The 19,052-nt window shown below is 35.4% G+C and overlaps 1 protein-coding gene and 1 long non-coding RNA gene across 2 annotated transcripts; one reads left to right on the top strand and one right to left on the bottom strand.

Moving 5' to 3' along the window:
* Window positions 1-645: 645 nt before the first annotated feature.
* Window positions 646-16,537, bottom strand: LOC140683704 (uncharacterized). Its single transcript, XR_012055039.1, has 5 exons — window positions 15,962-16,537; window positions 13,508-13,584; window positions 13,087-13,112; window positions 4,286-4,407; window positions 646-3,711 (listed from the first exon to the last, which is right to left on the bottom strand). It is a non-coding gene; the product is annotated as an uncharacterized lncRNA (long non-coding RNA).
* On the top strand, window positions 5,376-13,580 carry TMEM244 (transmembrane protein 244). The gene is made up of 6 exons (XM_072927430.1): window positions 5,376-5,402; window positions 6,515-6,600; window positions 7,109-7,182; window positions 8,255-8,380; window positions 9,843-9,887; window positions 10,777-13,580. Exons 1-6 carry the CDS (start codon window positions 5,376-5,378, stop codon window positions 10,869-10,871), a joined length of 453 nt encoding a protein of 150 aa, XP_072783531.1. The 3' UTR covers window positions 10,872-13,580.
* Window positions 16,538-19,052: the final 2,515 nt, after the last annotated feature.

Below are 19,052 nucleotides of genomic sequence, written 5' to 3'. Positions count from 1 at the left end.
AACTGGAGTGGGGCTGCAGTCACAGGGGCATGTCCTGGACTCAGCCACTGGACAAACTGGGATAAAGATGCCAACTACTGGGCAGACCATGTGCTGATCCAGCTTCTGGAGCTGGGTCACAGCTACCTTTCCATGTGTATAAATATGTATAAATCTTCTCACTAATGGGCTTCCAACCTACTCAGACAACAACAGGAGCAGAATAAGACCGCGGGTGTTGTCTGTGTGTGTGTGTCTGTGAGCTCTGTGGTATCCATGTATACATGTACATATATGCATAAATGTGGTGTGCATGCACATATATATATATGCTCTATGTGTGTGTGTGCTTACACACAGCCTGGCTACTGTTTGATCTTAGGAGAATGGAGGTGCAGCAGCCTTTCCTATCTCCAAGTATTTGATCCCACATGATGTATTTTACTCTAACCATAGCAGCAATTTCACAGCTTCTCAGTTTTTGTGGTCTTAGTCCTAAAGGGATTTTCCAGTGCTGCACTGTCCTTACCAAAAATTCCCACTAACAGTAGTGGAAATGCCAGAATTCTTTCAAAATATAGGCTTGTCAGCAGATTTAGCTTTTCAGCAGAAAGGCCAAATATTGATTTTTTTTTTTTTTTTTTAATAAAGACAATTAAACTTTCTTCTTACACATACAGTGGGGCCAGAATGGAAAGTTTACATTGCTTCAATTGTGTTATAGCTTCTCTCTGGATAAACAGAAGGCTTCATTTTCAGTTCTATCAATCCTACAGCATTCACAAACAATAAAATTAATTTCTAGTTTGAATAAATAAAGCCTATTAAATTAGGTTCTTTGCCAATACTTTCAAGCTTTGTACTGAACTTGGTCACAAAGCCAACAATGTCAGTAAAAAAACAAAAGATGTTTACTATTTTTGCTATTAATTAAGTCAACTCCTTGGATACAAGTAGCTCATTGGGGTTAATTATTTCTGAAAAGAATCCAATTCATTTTCAGTTTGCTGATCAAAAAAAATTAAAGCAGTTTTTGACTTTAATTCTTTTGGTGTTATGGACATTTTAGAATTTGTAAGATTTAACACAGAGATTCAAGGAGAACTTTTCAGGAGCTGAAAGTTCCTAAAATTCACCTCTTATTTAATCAATTATATTGTAATTTTTTTAGACAATATAACAAGGAATAGGGGCATTGTTAAAAGCAATTCAACAAAATTTGAAAGTAATAGTAGATTGATACATTCAAAGAACATTCCTGATTACACCTAATTCTCATATTTCTCACCCCTTAAAATGTATCCATCTGCAACAGAGGTTGAAGAAGGAAAGAATCTAATCGCTTTAATCTTCATGGTGGCAGAGTCTAGACCTCACAGGATTCTCTCCTCCCATATTGGGGGTCAAGCTGTCATACTGAGGCTGTACAAGGCATATGTGACCAGTAGGGCCTGTCCTTCATAGGACACAACTAAACTATCTTTAGCCATGACACGTCCCAAGCAAAGAAATGTTAGTTCCCTTCCCTGCATTGACAGATTCTGCCAATCACTTCCAGCCACAAAAACAGTGGCCACCATTTATTTTTCCAAGCTCTTCTGTCCTGACACACAAGTGTAGTTCTTCCCTATCAGCAGATGGAGACAGAGTACACATGTTTTGATGCCATCCTCCAGTAAACTAAAAATTTCTTACCACACAATCCAGTCTGCATCTGTTTGGTTGAGTTCTCTATTTCTGTAAAGTTTTCCGGATAATAAACCTAAAATATAATATAAATAAACTAATCTAAAACTTGTCATGTATTAATTTTTCTAATTTTAAAACATTTTTCATGTTTTTGAATTACCTAAGAAATGTGGTTCCTGGTCTAGCCTTACTTTTTAAGGCACAGAGCTGTAGTGCAGTAACACAAATTACCTGTTCTTTTCCATGAGATATTCCTGTAATATTGCTGTATGGTACAGTTATTCAAATTGTTGTTAGTTATTTTTGCAATACTATTTGACAGCATCACAAATTGTGGGTGTAAATGGTAACATTCCTAAAAAAGCCAAAATCCAGAAAAACCAACCCTAAATAATAAGCTTAGGCAGCAAACTTAGCCGTAAGCTTTATAAAATTTTCTTACAGTTCATTATTATATTTGACTTTGGTACAGATTATAGGAACTAGGTATTGCCTTGGTACTATTAGTTGCCATTATCATATTCTTGGGAAGAATTACTGCCCTATAGAAGTATCCTTAATTTTACTTTCTAAATGTGTTCTCCAGTCTGCCATTTTCTGCTGTTATGGTTTTTCAGATCTATCTTGGATACTGTACATTACATATCACTACAAAGAGAGTATATGTGTACAGCCAATGTCAAAAAATAGTCTTTACTAACTATTGTCAAGCATGTGAGGGTCAGGTAATGATATCCTATGTAAGGAACTGTTTCCTCTCTGTTTCCACAAAGCAAATTAGCACAAACTCCATGGGTTCAAAAGTAATGCAGTACTATTTTTCCTCACAGACCTAGTAAAATTCAATAAAGTAATGACAAAAAAAAAGTATGTGCTTAAAAGTAGGGCTTGTTCAAACCAGATTAGATAATTTATTTTAGCTTCCAATTAAAACTTCTCTTTTTTCTCTTTTTCTCTCTCTGCTGAATAGGAGTTATCATCTTTTTTCCTGCAGCTGATCCAGTAAATTTTAAGAAAATAAAAAATATGAAAAGTCATTATTCCATTATCTCAACATGTAGCTAATAGCATCATCTTTATAGTTAACATTCACTATTCAGTGACTTAGTATTTTGGGTCAAACACACTTTCTGCCCCTTCCAAGTTTGATTTACTCCTGTTCATTGGGCTACCACAATTAAAGTGTTTACAATCTTGAAGCAAAGGTGTGACAGAAATGTTGCACTGTGTTCTCTCAGAGTATTTAAAGTTTTCAATTGTGCCATAGGAATGGGAAGAACCTCTGAGTTGGCCCAACAAATCCATGCCCACAGCTTCAATTACATCTCAGTCAAACTTGTTGATTTTGTTTCTATCATCAATCTTTGGTTAAATACATCCTTTGTGAAGAAGTCGGTGAATGTAAACTCTTGTTATGTTTAATAGTTATCTGAGATTAATGCAACCCACTACTTTTTCAGTTATCTTGCTAATTATAGCTACTGAAAAGTTTCTGCAGATTAATTTTAGGTCACAGCTGTTTTCAGCTGATTTTTTTGGGTAGATAGTGTGCTCTTTGAATAAATAATTTTGCTCTTTTCCAAATACTTTTTTAATTATTAAAGCAAATATTTCTTCATTTATTTGCTACCCCTGAAAATTGCAACAGTTTAAGCAACATAGTTTAGGCTCTTTTATTTTGTTTCAGTATGTTCCTTTGTCATCAATTCAGTCCGGAAAATAGGACTTTACTGATGTACAGATTTTCATGCTAGTATTTTTGCACATGAAGGAATTTCACACAATACTACCAGTAATTTCCCTGGCAGTATTCACAATCTGGAGCGATCAAATCTACGAGTGAAAGCTCTTGTTTGCCGAGTGCATACTGCATTTTAGAGCAGATAACATTTATTTTGTATGACTAAAAAGGCATAAAAAACCCTAATGAAATTTGCACATATTATGTTAGTGTCAGCAGAAAAAGAAGAAGTTCATTCTTGGTTCAGTTTCAGAAGCATCTTTTTTTTTCCAAATAATACAGCACACTGAATCATAATGTGCCTGTAAAAAGTCAAATTTGAATCCATTAAGGAGTTGCTCACTAGAAGCTGGATGTGCTCGAAAGCACATTAAATTTCATTCTACTGAAGGAACAAAATACGGTTCAGGAAAAAAAGAGTCATAACACAAGTCTGGAATTTCTTAAATTAATTATACCTAATTTAATGTGAATCATACTTGATGTAATAAAGTGATAGCCAGAAGAAAAATGCTAACAAATAACATTGTGAAGAATGTACTACTCCACATCTATAGTCAATAGAATTAATGCTAGAAAATGTAAAAGATAATTAAAAGTAGGAAGTTATAATAACCCCAAGGAATTTTGATCATATGAATGCTGAAAAAAAAAGCAATTAAAAGGGGCAAAATAATAATAATGTTGTGTCTAAATAGCCAAGTTATGTTTTAGAAATGCTTTGGCTCACTGTAGCTACAGAAGTACGAACATTGCATGAGCAAGCAGGATTTTCTCTTTGCTCTTTAGCGGCTTACATTTAGTGCACAGATGTCTTCTGTCTCAATTCTGTTTAATCCAATCAACTCACCTCACCCCATCCTGTCCTGCACTTACCCGTTAGAATGTTTTTTGGGGTGAAAACCAGCTGCTTCCTCCTTCTAAAGCTGGCATATGGAATATAGCAAGATCACTTCCTCTCACTCATCATGTGTCCATGGCTCTCAAGGTCAAAATTGCTGAAACCAAGGTAAAGGGAATCGAGTTTATTTGGTGTTGTATTTGTCACCAGATAGTATTAGAGAATTAGACAACTGCTGTGGGGCTGGAATGAGCTGTTGCTTTCATTCTTACTGACTGTTCTTCAGTGTTCTCTTCCTAAAAAAAAAACCCTAAAATTAAAAAGTAGTGCTGGCAACAACTACTGCAAAGTACATGTTATAAAAATACGTGATGTTGTTCCATTTATGAGATAAAATTCTTGGAAGTATCATAAAATTATACATTTGATGTCATCAGTGATTTCCTAAGATTCTTCTTTTAAGTTGTTTTGACATATAATGAGTAATCCTGTAGATTTTAACTTGTGAGTATTTTGCTTTGAAATACCAGAAGATCTAGAAAGGGGAAAATAGATTGAAAATAAAAAGTACTCTCAGATTTAAAAAAAGTATGTTCAAATTTCTGTGGCAACGTCAAATAAAGAAAAAAATTAGGCAGGATGTGATAAAACTGGAAAAATTTCAGTGTCTTTATTTTTGTGTTGTGTGCATTTCCTTGGCTTACTCAAGTGAACAAAGCATACTATACCTAATGCCTCACTGCATCCCTAAGACAGAGACTAGGAATATTCTGGGTACAGAAAAATCCTGTGTCTTTGAGGCCAAAGAAAGTTGCTCTCTGACTTCAAGGCTGGGAACTCACCTACTGTAATTACAGGTCAATAGGTCATTGCCTCACAGCCTTCCTTCAGCTCTGTGATTTTCCCTTCAGTCCTCTCTCTCCACTTTTATTACTGTACCAATCTCCATCCAAGGCAGAAAGGGCTTCACAGAGGCCGTGGCAAGAGGAGGGGCAATGAATAAAGGTGAATCACAGGAAAAGTGCAGCTTCTCAGAGCAATGAAACAGAAAAGATTCCCACCTAAAATGTGCCAGACGTTAAACTTCCAATGCTTGAAGTTATGCTCAGGGGAGTAGGAGGCAGCATGGCTGCCAAACTTACATGTGACAATGTAGTTGATTGCCATTACCACAGTGATGGTGTGCACTGGGGAAAGGAAGAGATCAAATGTGTTATTTGGCAAATTTTCATTTCGAATTACAATATACACAGTGCAAAGGAGCTGTATTTAGCCCACAAATCAATGTGGCTGAAGAGGTTAATAGTTCTCAGTTTTTGCTTGGCTTTGTTTTGATGTAGGGGGAAAAGAATTTAAGACTGTCCTGAACTTTTATTTATTGACAAACATCAGTTTCTGCAGGCATGATGGGTTAATCTCTTGTTGCATTAGAAACTAAAGTGCTTTGGTCTCTCTTCTTGTGGGAGATAGATGAAGTATTCAATATTTAACACTTTACAACATTTAGCAATATAAAAATAGGTAGTTTGATATATTCACAGTGTTCCCACTTCTGTCAATGTTGGATGCTTCTGTAAATACATTACCTACCATACAACCACTCAAAGAACTAAGGTCAGAAACAAATAGAGTTGAAGTTTCATCGTCAGAAGCCTCTACTACTGCTTAGTAAGATGTCTTATTTACAGAGGGAGTTTGCTCCCTTTACAAGCCAAAATGTCCTTCCTGCATCTTTTGAATTTGTCTAGCTAGAACTTGTAGCTGTTTACTTCTTGTGTCTTTTCTGATAGATTAAAGACCCTTAAGTGCCTGGTATTTTCTGTGAAGGTACTTATCCATCATAATCAAATCATCCCTTGGAGCTAAACAGATTGACCTCTTTAGGGCTGTAGCCCTAATGAAGAAAAACCCCAAACATTTCTAGCTATACCTTTTGAGTCTCTCCTCTGTACCTTCTTAATTTCTTAATAGCCATCAAGAAATGTCCTTCTACTTTTAGGAACACTTGTAAATTGTTTATATAGTAGGTATACAACAATATATGATAGAAAAAACCGCCATGCATTATAGCCACATTAGGAGCTGAAATGTACCAAAGAGCTTTTAGTACATTTATGTAATCAGCAACAGCAAAAATTCTGCCTAAATATTTTATTTTACAAATTTTTTTTTCACATTATGCTTGATAGAAATCTAGAATTATTTTCTAAGAATGCCTGACGTTAACATGACTTTAGGTTTTACTGTTTTATGCCCTTTTGCAGGTTGTTCTGGTGAACCTGTTGATATGCATAATAGTTTTCTACACTGTGTACTATGTGGTCCTCTCTGTGTGCTTTGCAGTATTCAGGTAAGATTTCTCTGTCTTTAGCCTGATATGCTGGCATACTGCAACTCATGGGTGGAGTTATGCCTATTTAAAGGAAGCATCCAGACTGAGGAACATAATTTTTCAAATTCAGTTAAATTGTTATACCTGAACCTTCTTTCAAATTGTCAAGTGGACACTCAAAACTAATATAAAATATTGGTTTTAACATTCGTCCTTGCAGTTACACCATGTAAATTAATGAATGTAAGAGAAAAGATTATATGAAAAAAAAAAGGAAAATAAAGACTTTATAGTCAATGAAAAAGACAAATTATATCCCCCTAGGAAGTTATTGATTATCATGCATAACACCAAATATCTTAAACAGAAGTGAGCAAGGGCAAAACCACAACTCAGAATAGGACTTAGCTTGCAAAAACCCAGAGTATTCTATTTATCCTATTTAAAAACACTCATAATATGTCATGTAATCTAAATTCTAAATACTAAAACTCTCTGTTTAAAATTATTCATTTTCTTTCCACAGGATTAAAATGTTGGATGGTTTGGCACCTTTTGATTTTAAAACAAATCCCTCATGGATTAACCCATATTATTTAGGTAACTGAAGTTTCTTTATTATTTTTTTTCTCCTCACTCAAGAAAATATATTGCATATGGATGCAAACTTTTCCAAAGGATAGTATTTTAAAGCTGTTTTAGTTATACCAATAATTTCTGTGTTTTAACTACACTGCAATTAAATGTTGATGCATCTTGCAAGCACTTCTCATTTCTGTACTGCTACTTAACTTCCAAGTGATTTTTAGGCTTTTTGTTGAGTTCTTCTGATCTTGCATCATCAGAAGAAAATCTCTGCTTTGCCAGGATGCTTCATTTTCATTGCAGAACAATTGCCTATTCTCCATCAAGTTCCTTCACAAAGTAGTTTAATTTCATTTTCATACTGTAGCAATGCAGCAAATTCCATTTGAATCACTGGATTCAGATCAGAGAAATGGGTCACATTCAACTAATGGCAATTTTGCTTTGGTAATGCTTGAATACAGTGGGCATTGAAATATCAGAATTTTATTGTAATAGTATCATTCTATGTCCTAATACAAATTTCTGCAATTTTTCTGAAGCTCTCAAAATATATCCTTTTTCCTAAACAGCAATTCCTAAAGAATTACATGCATACATAAAATTTTACCAGATTTATAATCTATTTTACAAAGGCAAACCTCATAATTGTCAGTAAAATACATAAAGCTCAAAAGTAAATTGGTTCATAGCTTAAAAGAGAAATAAAAATGTATGGATATTTGCACAGTGTTAATACCAATTTCAGATGAAGAAAGAACATTTATGTTATGCCAATGGAAAAAAAATTAAAGCATATTCCATTAGAATTACTTTGCAGGGCCAAATGTAATTACTGTGTCTCAACATGATTCCCCCTCCTAGCTCCTAGCCCCCCCCCCCCCCCAAATTTTATTAGTTAGTTTGATGCAATGTGTTTATATGCCAAAGACAGCAGCTATTTCATACCACTAATTAGTATTTCTTTCTGCCCATCCATGAAAATGCATAACTATCTCAGATATTTTATCTCCTTATTGATATTGTTTGGAATGTGAGATGTCTTTCAAAACTGTGTTTGGTGAAAATATCCTTTTTTCTTTTACAGTTCTTGTGATATCCTTGGAAATAACTTTCTTTCTTTGTGGTCTGCTGTTTGCTTTGGTTGTGGAAGAATGGGTTTGGGACTATGCTGTAACAGTTACTATTATTCATATCATCATAACTTCGGCTGGTAAGTAGGTTTACTGCTAAATAGTATCACATAGTATCACAAGTTGAAGGACAAATCCACTAGGATTCATCCAATGTATTACTGGATTAACTTAATTTTCCCTAAAGCTAAATAAATGTGTATCTCTATTTTCCATCCATTGGACTCATACCTCCATTTAAATCCTCCCATTTTAAACTTAATTGTAGATCTGTTGCAGATTTTTAAACTGTTATATTCTTATGAAAAATCAGGAGTTAGTTCATATTCTAAATATTTGTACCAAACAGATACAGGCTAGATACAATTTCTGCATCTGGAAAATGCATTTTTTTTTTTTTTTCAAAACAAGACATTAACAGTTGTTCATGTCTGGATATTTTAAGAACTACTCATTAACACTTTATCTCAACTTCAGAGTAAAAACGGAGTTTTTCTTCAGCAAAGTCAGTGCAAAGGTTTTAGTCAGATCATTTGAACTAAATCTCAATAAGAAAAATCAAGCATTTTACCACAGAAACCTTTTTCCCCCGCGAAAATCTACGCCTTAAAGGAAAGAAAAAGAAAATAATTAGCTGCTGTAAATGAGACCCATCATCTCTTTTTGCTAACACCTAGTAATCTGCTCCCTCTTCTCATGCTGTTTAGCAGAATGCTTCTATGGCTAATTAGGAAATATATTTTAACTCCATCCTTGCCAGACCCTATCTGGGGATTCTTTTCTCTTATAACAATGAGGTTAATATGTTTATTCTAAAATGCAGAGAAAGGAAAATATTTTTGACAAATTAGGACGCCCTCTCTACTGTATAAGATTAATCTTCCATTTTCTATTGATTTGTCCATTTGACTATTAGCACTTCATACAGATGGGAGATTCCCCAGTTCCCTAACAAATTAAACCAGAGACCAACAGAGACTCTATCTAAAAAAATTAAGCATAATTTCTCATTTACTAAATTCGGTTTTCTGGGATTTAAACTACTGTTATTCCTCATTAATAATTTTTGTATTGAAATCAAGGAATTTGCAAAAACTACCAAACCCCCCCCTGTTTGTACATAATTTTTACAGGGAGTTAGCTTCTGTCATTCTATCGGATGATGCGTCTTGATGTTCCAACAGCCCCGGATTTATCATTGTTTCCTTCAGATGGCCAACCAAACCTCTGCTGGCTGGCCCTGGGCTGTCAGCACATGCAGTGTGCTTCCCAGCCCCCTGCAATACCCCTGTCAGCTTGCTTTGGGGGAGGCAATGTGGGGTCAGAGAATGGCCCTGCAGTTACCCACAGTGGGGGTGTGGGTCAGCTTGGGTGTGGCCAGGGCAGGTGCTGGTCAGGACTTAAAGCATTTGTCATTTCAATACATGTAAAAAACATAACCTATGAAGCATAACTAAAGAGACCCCTGATAGCATACTGCACTTCTTACTTGTGCCCATTCTTACTGGTTTAAAATTTATGTTTCTACTTTTCCTCTTGCAGTTATGTCTGAATTCCCCCTGATGTTACACTGGTGGCTGGCATTAGGTATAATTTAATTCTTTAAAATTTAAGTTGCTAAAATCTGTGTAGAAAGTTAGTGTTTATAATACTAACTGTTTCTATTAAATATCTATTGCCTCAATAATCTGAGAATTGTCAACATTTAAAGAAGAAGTACAGGCATTTTGTTCATGCTTCTTTTAATGTCACTGGTAAATAATGCTGTACTAGGATTTTCCTCACCTTAGAAAAATCCTCTCTTTTAAGGCCAGAATATACTCATCTTACACTAGTCTTGCAAACAAACAGCAGGCACATGTCTTGAAATAAGTCATGATTAAGTCCTGACTAATCTCAATTAGTCAGGACTTAACCATGATTAATTTAACCTGTAATGAGTTGAAATGTATCTCAGTTCAGGTGTCAGAAAGACAGTTGTCCAAAGTCATAGCCTTTCTTGATACCCTTTATAATCAATAAAAAAACCAGGTACCTTCAGAGGCAAGATTTATAAACATGTACAAGTACTTACAATAGATGAGATGAATTTCAGTCATCACATTTCCTCAAAGTGAATGGCAAAACTACATTTCTGAATGTTTAATTTTCTGTAAAACTAGAAGCATAGATTTTTACATGAAAAGTAGATGCTCTTGAAAAACAGTAGTTAAGGGTAAAGGACTGGCTTCTGTTCTTCTTTCTTATATTGTGGATAACAAGGATGAACCACTGCAATAAATTCCTAAGTGATGGGGAGAGATAAATTCCCTGTCCTACAACAGATTTTGCATTAGCAGTTGTGGAGGCTGATATCTTTGTAAGTAGTTAAAGCCTTGTGTAAAATGTTTAAGTAAAATGTCAGTTTAAAGTTTTATCATAAACTTTGTATTCCACTATAAAAATTAATTCAAAACAACCATATCGTTTCTTTCAGGTTCTGGAGTAATTTCAATGATTTGTGGAGGACAGATTTTGGCATATTGCTTGTTCAAAGACAACTTCATTTACCCAATTCTAGATGACTTTTGAAAAGAAGTATTAGAACTTTTCTTTGTATCTATGTGAATTCTATTGTTTCATTAATCGTTGTAATTAAAATGAAGTCAGCAACTCTCTAATTGTAAGTTTAATATTTATCTTACAAGACCTCTTGCATCTTATGTTTTTTGGCAATTTCATCACTTTCTGTTTGTATGTACATTTTTCATTAATCAAGTAATTAGATACACTGTCTCTTTTTTAAAAACCAAGAAGCCATAAGGAGGATTAGAGCAATGGTTCCACATTCCTGCAAAATCCTACAAGTAGAAGGAAAACATTTATTTGAATGTAATGCTTTCAGGGTGCCTGTTACCTGTTGTATTTTATGAAATGCTGACTCTAATTTAGACTGCTGTCTGACCTCTCACAAGCACTGAAGAACTTTAAAGTTACCCTATCCGGCATAAATCAGTGTAGGTTTAAAGCAGTCTTTACCGATAAACTCCTGGCAAAGAAGAATGGTTGGACTGCACCTCTGCGCCTCATTCCCTCTTAAAGCTCTCACTTAGAAGCTGCCCAAGTCAACGGGAGGCAGAGGTACAATCCCTAATGTTGGATTCACCCCTTTTCCTTCCAGGGGTGCTACAGGCAATGTTTTCTACAAAAGCTTCAGGCTAGTCTCACTGCCACTAATGACCTATTCACGGTCTGGCTGTGCTGAAAGGAAAATGCCACTGACACACTTTTCTGCATTTCCTTCTTTCTCCCTCAGCTGCTGGTGGCCAAAGTGGGACTTTATGGGTAGTGGTAATTAAAAGCAACAAACAAACTGTAGTAGTGGCTTCAATTTACTCTTTATGTCTTTAATCATAATAAAGTTGTAACAGAAAAATTGTGAGAAGGCAACTTAGTCTTAAATATGAAATCCAATGATTGGATTTCAACTGCAGTTTGTTCAGAAGAGGAAGACTAAATTGCTGTTTGCATAGGAGTGCTAAATGTTGCATTTGCCTTAATCTCACTCAACAGATAATGCCTCTGAAGAATCAGTCCCCTGTTGATCTAACCAAATATCTTAACATTTATTGCAAGTTTTGACATTTTCAATTAAGTTTCAGTACTGAAAGTACATGTACAGTGGGAAGCACCATTCAGAAGACTCCCAAAAGAAGGAGCTTGTTTCTCATGAATGATACATATGTAAGTCATTTTAGAGAGAAAGCCAATATGTAAATCCATAGCACTGAACAGATGCAGACTTTAGAAGTTTTTCAGCATAATATGCTGCATACTGAAGTCAGAAGGGATAATTCTGAGAGTGAATAAACTGACTTGCAAATCTTTAGAAACATGACCATGCAGATAACTGATACTAGAGTTTGGAAAATGTTTGGGCGCTTCTAAGTGTGTTTAACTTCAGAATTATAGAAATGAATGGAAAGAAAGTAAGGTTTACCGAAGATTTGTACCCCTGTTCTCTTCCTCACAGAGTTTGTGTGTGTAGGTAGTGTGCCATGTGGCAGAACATGAGTGGATTAGATATAAAGTTAATCCATGGGCGGAACATGTTTCTGTTTTTAACCTGACAGGATTTTCCTCTGTGTGTGTCAGCCCAGCTGTAGCTTTTAGTTGCTCTGCTGTCCAGTCTTAACATTTTTTCACTTTTATTTTCTATTTAAAATTTTAAATCTCCAGCAAGAAATACCTTCTGACTAATATGAAGAGTGCTTTAGCCCCAGTATTTCTTCAAAGCATATACAACTAAGCCAGTGTTAGAAAATCAATCAAAGCAAGACCTGTCAAGGATTTAAAAGCATTAGACCAGCTACTAAAGGGTTATTAGGTGTTTGCATCACTTTCAGATATGGAATTGTGAGACAAATTCAGCATTATTTATTTCATCTTTTCCATCACTTCTATGTTGCATCCAATGATAAATATTACACCTAATGTGAAAGTGTAGGCAAATTTCATATTGTGCAAATAAATACTAACATAGGAGCAACATGAGCTGTATCTGTGTGGCCATTGCCTGGTTAGAAGCCTTCAGATGGTCAGCCTGTATTAGAAGCCTTCTAATACAGTGTGATTCCTAACTGAGGTACCAAAAGAGTACTTTTGAATATGACAAACCTGGCTGTTTCTGGAAAAAAAATAAAGTGTCCCACTTGAGCAATTTGCATGTGACTAATTGATAACAGTCAACTGTCAAGGTGGCAAAGAAGAGCTGCTGGAAGAGACAAAGGGCACTGTATATACTTACTGGCAGACCTGCTGAAGAAAAGAGAGCTGCAGAAAGCAGAAGGAAAAGAGAGAAAACAACATCAGGGACATGTGTTTGGAAAAAAGGCAAAACAGACAAGATTGGTGAAAGAAGAATAAAATCTGAAGATTGAACTTTTAGCACTGGAGTCTCATGACATGAGACTCATATGCCACTTGTAAGCAGCAATCTGTTTCTCTGCTGATGTACACATGATTCTAGAATACATGTTCTGGTCTCCACATCCAGAGTTACAAGTGTGATCTGTGATGTTATGCTTGTGGCTCCTGCTCCAGGATTTTCAGAATTCTTTGCTGCCTGACTCAGCCAGTAACAGGAATATTGTCTAATGTAGTTGTTGTGGGTTTAGTGTTATTTAACTCATTGTGACACAATCTAGCAGTCACAAGTTTGCACATACCCAGGTATCAGTGGGGGTGTAATCAATCTTGAAAACATTACAAGCAGGAGGAGACTTTATCCACTTCCAGGCAGAGTCTGCAGGGAAGAAGATGAGAAGTTGCAAACAGAAATCAGTGGAAGAGTACACAAATAGCATACCTTAATAATGCCATACTTAGAGTCATTTTAAGATTTCTTTTCAGAGGCAAGAAACTTGTTTTCATCATGTCCAACCACCTACTGAGACAGATTATAGTTCTTGGTTCAGCCCTCTCTCTAAAGGGCCCTGCATTCATCCTTGCTCCAAATGGTCAAGTGTCTTTCTTGTAACAAAGAATGTGAGGGAAGTGGGAGGGGAGAGGTGGGGGCAGTTGAGACTCTAAAAATGCATCCTTAGGCTAATGGTTAGGAAAGTGGCTAATGCCAAAAAAACCCCACAAACCTGGCTCTGGGTGCAACAAACAAACTCAATCACATAAAAACCAAACAAATATCAAACTACAGAGTACAGGTAACATTGATTTTTGGTTGGCATTTTTGCAAAAATATAGATTAAATACTTATAATTTCCTAGTGTAGTAAAGAGCTGACAAACTAAACCTGTCATTTTTCCAGTTCTGTAAATGGCTTGATCAACATTTCCATCTCTTTTGTATGCAAACTTTAAAAAGTGAGCAAAACAAAACCTTACACTACTCATTATTTCTGTATTCCTAAAAATACCAACAGCTGAGGCACCAATAAATACAAGAGAACACAGTATGAATAATGCTGGATTACCAGCAATGTAGATGAGTCACCTGCAGTTTCCTGTGTTGGATATATATGCACAGGATTCCTGTGCCCCACTGTCTTTTGACCAAGTGAGCTTTCTTAAACTGAGAAAAGATGTGAAAGCCTTACACATTCTTTATTTCATCATCTGGTATGTATGCTAACACACCATAAAGTTAGATCCTTGTTATTCTCCACAGGTATTTAAAGATTTATTTAAATATTTTTTTTTATTTTCCAAATGCGACGTACTTTGAATATTTATTTCTTGGCTTAAGATCCTGTGTAATCATCCACCTGCTCAGTAACGTCTAATACTCTAATCTCTCCTTTTTTTCTGAGCTAATCATGGCCCCAGACAGCATGTACTCTCTCATTAGATGTCAGAGAGGATAAAGGTCTTAGGAATGGTTATAAAATTTGATGGTGTAATTAATGCCTTTATTATTGGCTTTAAAATTTTTAATGTGAGGATATGTCCCAACCTCTCCTCTGCCCAAGGAGATTGATATGGATGCCTTTACAGCTGCTCTTCAGTTACACCAAGATAATGCTGCCTGTTTTGTAGGGCAAGATTGCTCTATGATAGATTTAGGTCCTACTCCATCCATCCACCAATTCAAGGATAAAAGGAATACCTTGAAGTACTCTCCCAGTTCAAACACTCAGGTTTCCTCTACCAACAAGGGTGAAAGAAGGGAAAGATATGTGCCTAGGTGTTGTCCTGACAGATAGCATGGCATGAGTTTGGACTGGGAATTTAGGAAGCAACACTATGACACCAAAATCCACAATGAAAACCTTAGGAAAGGCCTTGGCCCCATTTTTTCAGGTGGCCAACCCCTAGAAAACAGTAGCACTCAGATGGAAGGATGAATGGTTGAAACTGGAGCCTGTAAGGAAGATGCAAATTATGTTACATCCTTGCTGTCACTGCCCTAAAATCAAGTTAGTGGCAGCCATTTTTGTTCCTTATATTCCAGTGAAAATAAATCCTAATAGGAGATTAGGAGATTTCTGTGCATTTGCAAAAAGATCTATAAACAAAGGGCTGACACTTGCTTCCAAAGCAAAGATTTCTATTAGAACAACACTTTATAAAAAAACCACAGTATCTAGATGCTCTCTCAGAGTGATCTTGTCACCAGATTTTCAGCACCCAAAGGAGAAGTGTTTAAAAAACCCCATGGGGTATGGCAGAATGCTCAAATACATTAAGGATTACCAACATCCTAGCAGTCTTCAGGAACGTGTCAATACAAATCACCTCTAGACCAATAGCCTTTGAAATATAATGAAAAAAGTTCTTTATACACTTTGTAAACCTTGAGGGGGTTCCACACACACAAGTACCATTAAAATTGACAGAAAAGATCTATGTGTTTGATATTCCATATCGTATGCACTGAAAAAATTTATAGATACTAGCCAAACTACGCAAACAAATTTAACAGCAAATTATATTGACATTAATTCAAATTTAGTATTTAAAATAATCTGAATTATAAGGGATTGTTTTAACACAAATTCTCTGTAATATTATAGCAAATCCTACAAAAGTCAGAGTACACTCCCAGGAGAGAGAAAGGCAGACAGTGAGTGGCAAAGGCAGAGAGAAGAAGGTGTTCTAAGAATGTAGCAGCTTCAGTACAGAGGAAGAATGAAAGAGAACTTAAAGGTGATGAGCCAAGTCACCTACCTCAGAGCAATTTTCCATTCTGCTGGAAGATATCCTGGTAGCTAGTGCTGGCAAAACTTTTCAGTAAATAAATGCTACACAAAAATTCATTTCAAGACACCCAAAACCATCAGTGAACATAGTTGATTTGGTTTTGCTTGAAAAAGAAAAAAAATGAAGAGTGTCAATGTCGGTTCATTTCAGCCCCATTAGATCTCAGTTCAGGACAGACCCACAAGGGTACAAGCAATGACAGTGGAGACATTGAGATCTAAAGCAGCGAACTCCCTAGATCCCCTGAATTCATCAGTCAATTATTTGGTATGCTATGCTTTATAGCAGTTTTTAAAGCATTCAACCCTTGCATTAGAAATAAATTTTATTTCCTGAACATTTGCCATTGAAACATTTATAGAAAAATGAAAATTGTAATTGAAAAGCAACTACAGTTTTTCGATTGTCAGGAAATGAAACATCATCAGGTCTTCAAGTTTTGAGCAAATAAAGTCAGTTTTGAATAAAAATAAAGTTCTGTTGAACTGAAATTTTCTCACAAAAATCTGCTTAGACCAGAAGGCAATTTTATTGAAACAAACCTTTTTCCCCCAAATGATAATGTTTCAGACCTTATTTGTTGTACGTATTTTTAAATGTGTTATGTGTCACTAGATAACATTTGCAGACTGTTCCAGTTGCCGAGGTAACTATGTTATTTTAATGATCAGCAGAGAGGATCATTATGTAAAACATTATGTTAATTTCAAACACAGAAAGTTGATGTCTTGCTGTTACCTTGAAGCTGCACCTTTTTTTTTTTTTCCCCCTTAAAGTGCATTTTTCCATAAAAATTAATGGTATAGCTAAGTGCTTGAGTATCCTTTTAAGAATGATTCAGGATGGCTTTGAAGGAAAATAAGGCAAAAAATTATACCTGACAACCAACTAATGGCAGATGAAGAAATTCAAACTACTGTATTATTTTACACGAAGAGTATAGGAAAATTTTTTCCATATATTCTTAATAATCATGGACAGTGTGCCGGAATTTTAGGAAAGCACATCTATATTTTCATTTTTAACTTCGAAATATATTATTGTTTAGTTAAGGAAAGCAAATTATAAGACATATTTGAGTTCTGTTTATGATAAAGTGTGTGTATTGTCCATGATACAGACCATCTGATGAAGATACTAAAAAACATGACACTAAATGTTTGCTGCTTTTATTAGATTATGTGTCTATAAGATTACTAGATTATACCAACAGTACAAATGCTATGCATTTACAACTCTATTGCAATCATAAATGCTCCTTCTGAGCCACTTTCTGCAGAGGGAACCTTGCTGGTGTTAGTAGCTCATGGTGCATATCTGTTCTCAACCCTCATTTCTCCATTAAAAAAATTCAAAATTAGCCAAACTATGTCTCACATAAATTCTAGCATTCATAATGACAATTGCTGCTGTAGTACACCAGCCTCACAATGGAAAATTGTCTCAGACTACCAAATGCAACTCAATTTAGTCGCCAGAATCTTCTTTCGCCTCTTCTCTGAAGTTCTGCCTGCAGATTGTGTTAAATTATGAACACTTCATTCTCCAGGTGGGACTGGATGCTTTTATGTGTCAGAATATGATATGCTCAAGACATCTGAGAGCTCCTATATTCTCCTGACACTTCATCATAATCACCTTATCCATTTTAGAGTCAGTGAACTCTTCTGACAATACTCAAAGTGCATTTTGATGGAGCCTATATTTATATGGACTGTACCTCTTCATTCCATGGAGCTTACTCAAATCCTCTCCCAAGGATTTCCTCTGCAGGCAAAGCTCTGACTTCAAAAGGTGGTAGCTCTTTTTCAGATTCTTTACCCATAATTACACCTAATACGTTGCTCCTCTGTTTCAGCCTCACTACCCCGACATGCTCATCTGGCATGCTGAGGTTTGTCAATTTGTACACATCTCAAAGAGGATTGCAAGTAGAAAATGTAAGAACAGGAAAGAAACCTCAATAATTGTATTAAATCAGTTAGATACTGTAAAAAGAACATATGATGATCAGCTGGGAATAAGCCATCTATTAGCTAATAGGATTAGGAATTTATTTCCCTCTTCCAACAGCTTATGCTTCACTTGTCCACTGTGAGCGACCAAATACTTTATTCTGAAAAGCTTTGTTTTCATCCCTACCATGGTGAAAATAGTAGGCTAAATTTTGAGTCCTTTGAATGATTTTAAATTTTCTGATTTATAACTTTCTGCTAGAAAATGATGATTACTCTAAATCTAGAAGTTCTTTTTGTAGAAAACTTCTGACAGAATATAAACAAAATACATGTTACCCTCTTGACTACTGAAATACACCTGGACATGATGCAAAAAAAAAATTAAGTTAAAAAATGGTATAAAGAGAAGCAATACTGAAACAAAACTCCTGAAGTGTATGTTTTATTTCAAACATTTTGGAAGGTCTTTTTAGAAATTGTAAAGCAGACTTTTCAGAATTATTTTTTCACTGATAGTTTAAATTCTTTCAGGGAAAAAAGAAAAAAAATTGAATATCTGAGATAAATTTTTAGTCTAGCAAGATGACTTAAACATTTTAGGGAACAAACAGTTTGAATTTTAATAGAATTTTAAAGCTACATCAGATTGTTGATCTTTCTGAAAGAAAAATACTGCTATATGGATAGTACAAGCATGGAATTAGCAAGTAAGTATTACTTAAGGAACACAACTGAGAGACAGCCAATTTTAAGAAGCAATATGAAAGGGAGATCATTAAGTAAAAAAAAAATAAGCCAACTGTGCTAAAGCTGCTAGAGATGAAACACTTCCTCCATTGTAAAGGGTGTAGAGAGCAGCACGGAGGATGAGAACAAGCTAGCAAGTAAAGGACAAGTATTTTGGATTGACATGAGGTACACAAAAGGAAGTACAGAAAGAATTTATGAAGAGCAAAATAATGGCATTGATGGAACAACAAACTTGAGGACATGAGATATAAAAACATATATACGAGACAAAAATATCCAAGCTGCAGTATTTGCCCACTACCAAAAAACCCCCACAAACTTATTTTAACTATCTACATCATCTCCTATAT

This window comes from Taeniopygia guttata, chromosome 3 (genome assembly GCF_048771995.1).
Source record: "Taeniopygia guttata chromosome 3, bTaeGut7.mat, whole genome shotgun sequence".
In the NCBI taxonomy this organism is placed as follows: Eukaryota; Metazoa; Chordata; class Aves; order Passeriformes; family Estrildidae; genus Taeniopygia; species Taeniopygia guttata.
The sequence above is the reverse complement of the archived record's forward strand: the minus strand, read 5'-3'. Positions and strand labels throughout refer to the sequence as shown.

Coding starts and splice junctions, on each gene's coding strand:
- TMEM244 (XM_072927430.1), top strand. CDS start 5,376: ATGGCTGCCAAACTTACATGTGACAAT. Junction 5,403..6,514: donor CCAAACTTACATGTGACAAT/GTAGTTGATTGC, acceptor GCCCTTTTGCAG/GTTGTTCTGGTGAACCTGTT. Junction 7,183..8,254: donor GATTAACCCATATTATTTAG/GTAACTGAAGTT, acceptor TTTCTTTTACAG/TTCTTGTGATATCCTTGGAA.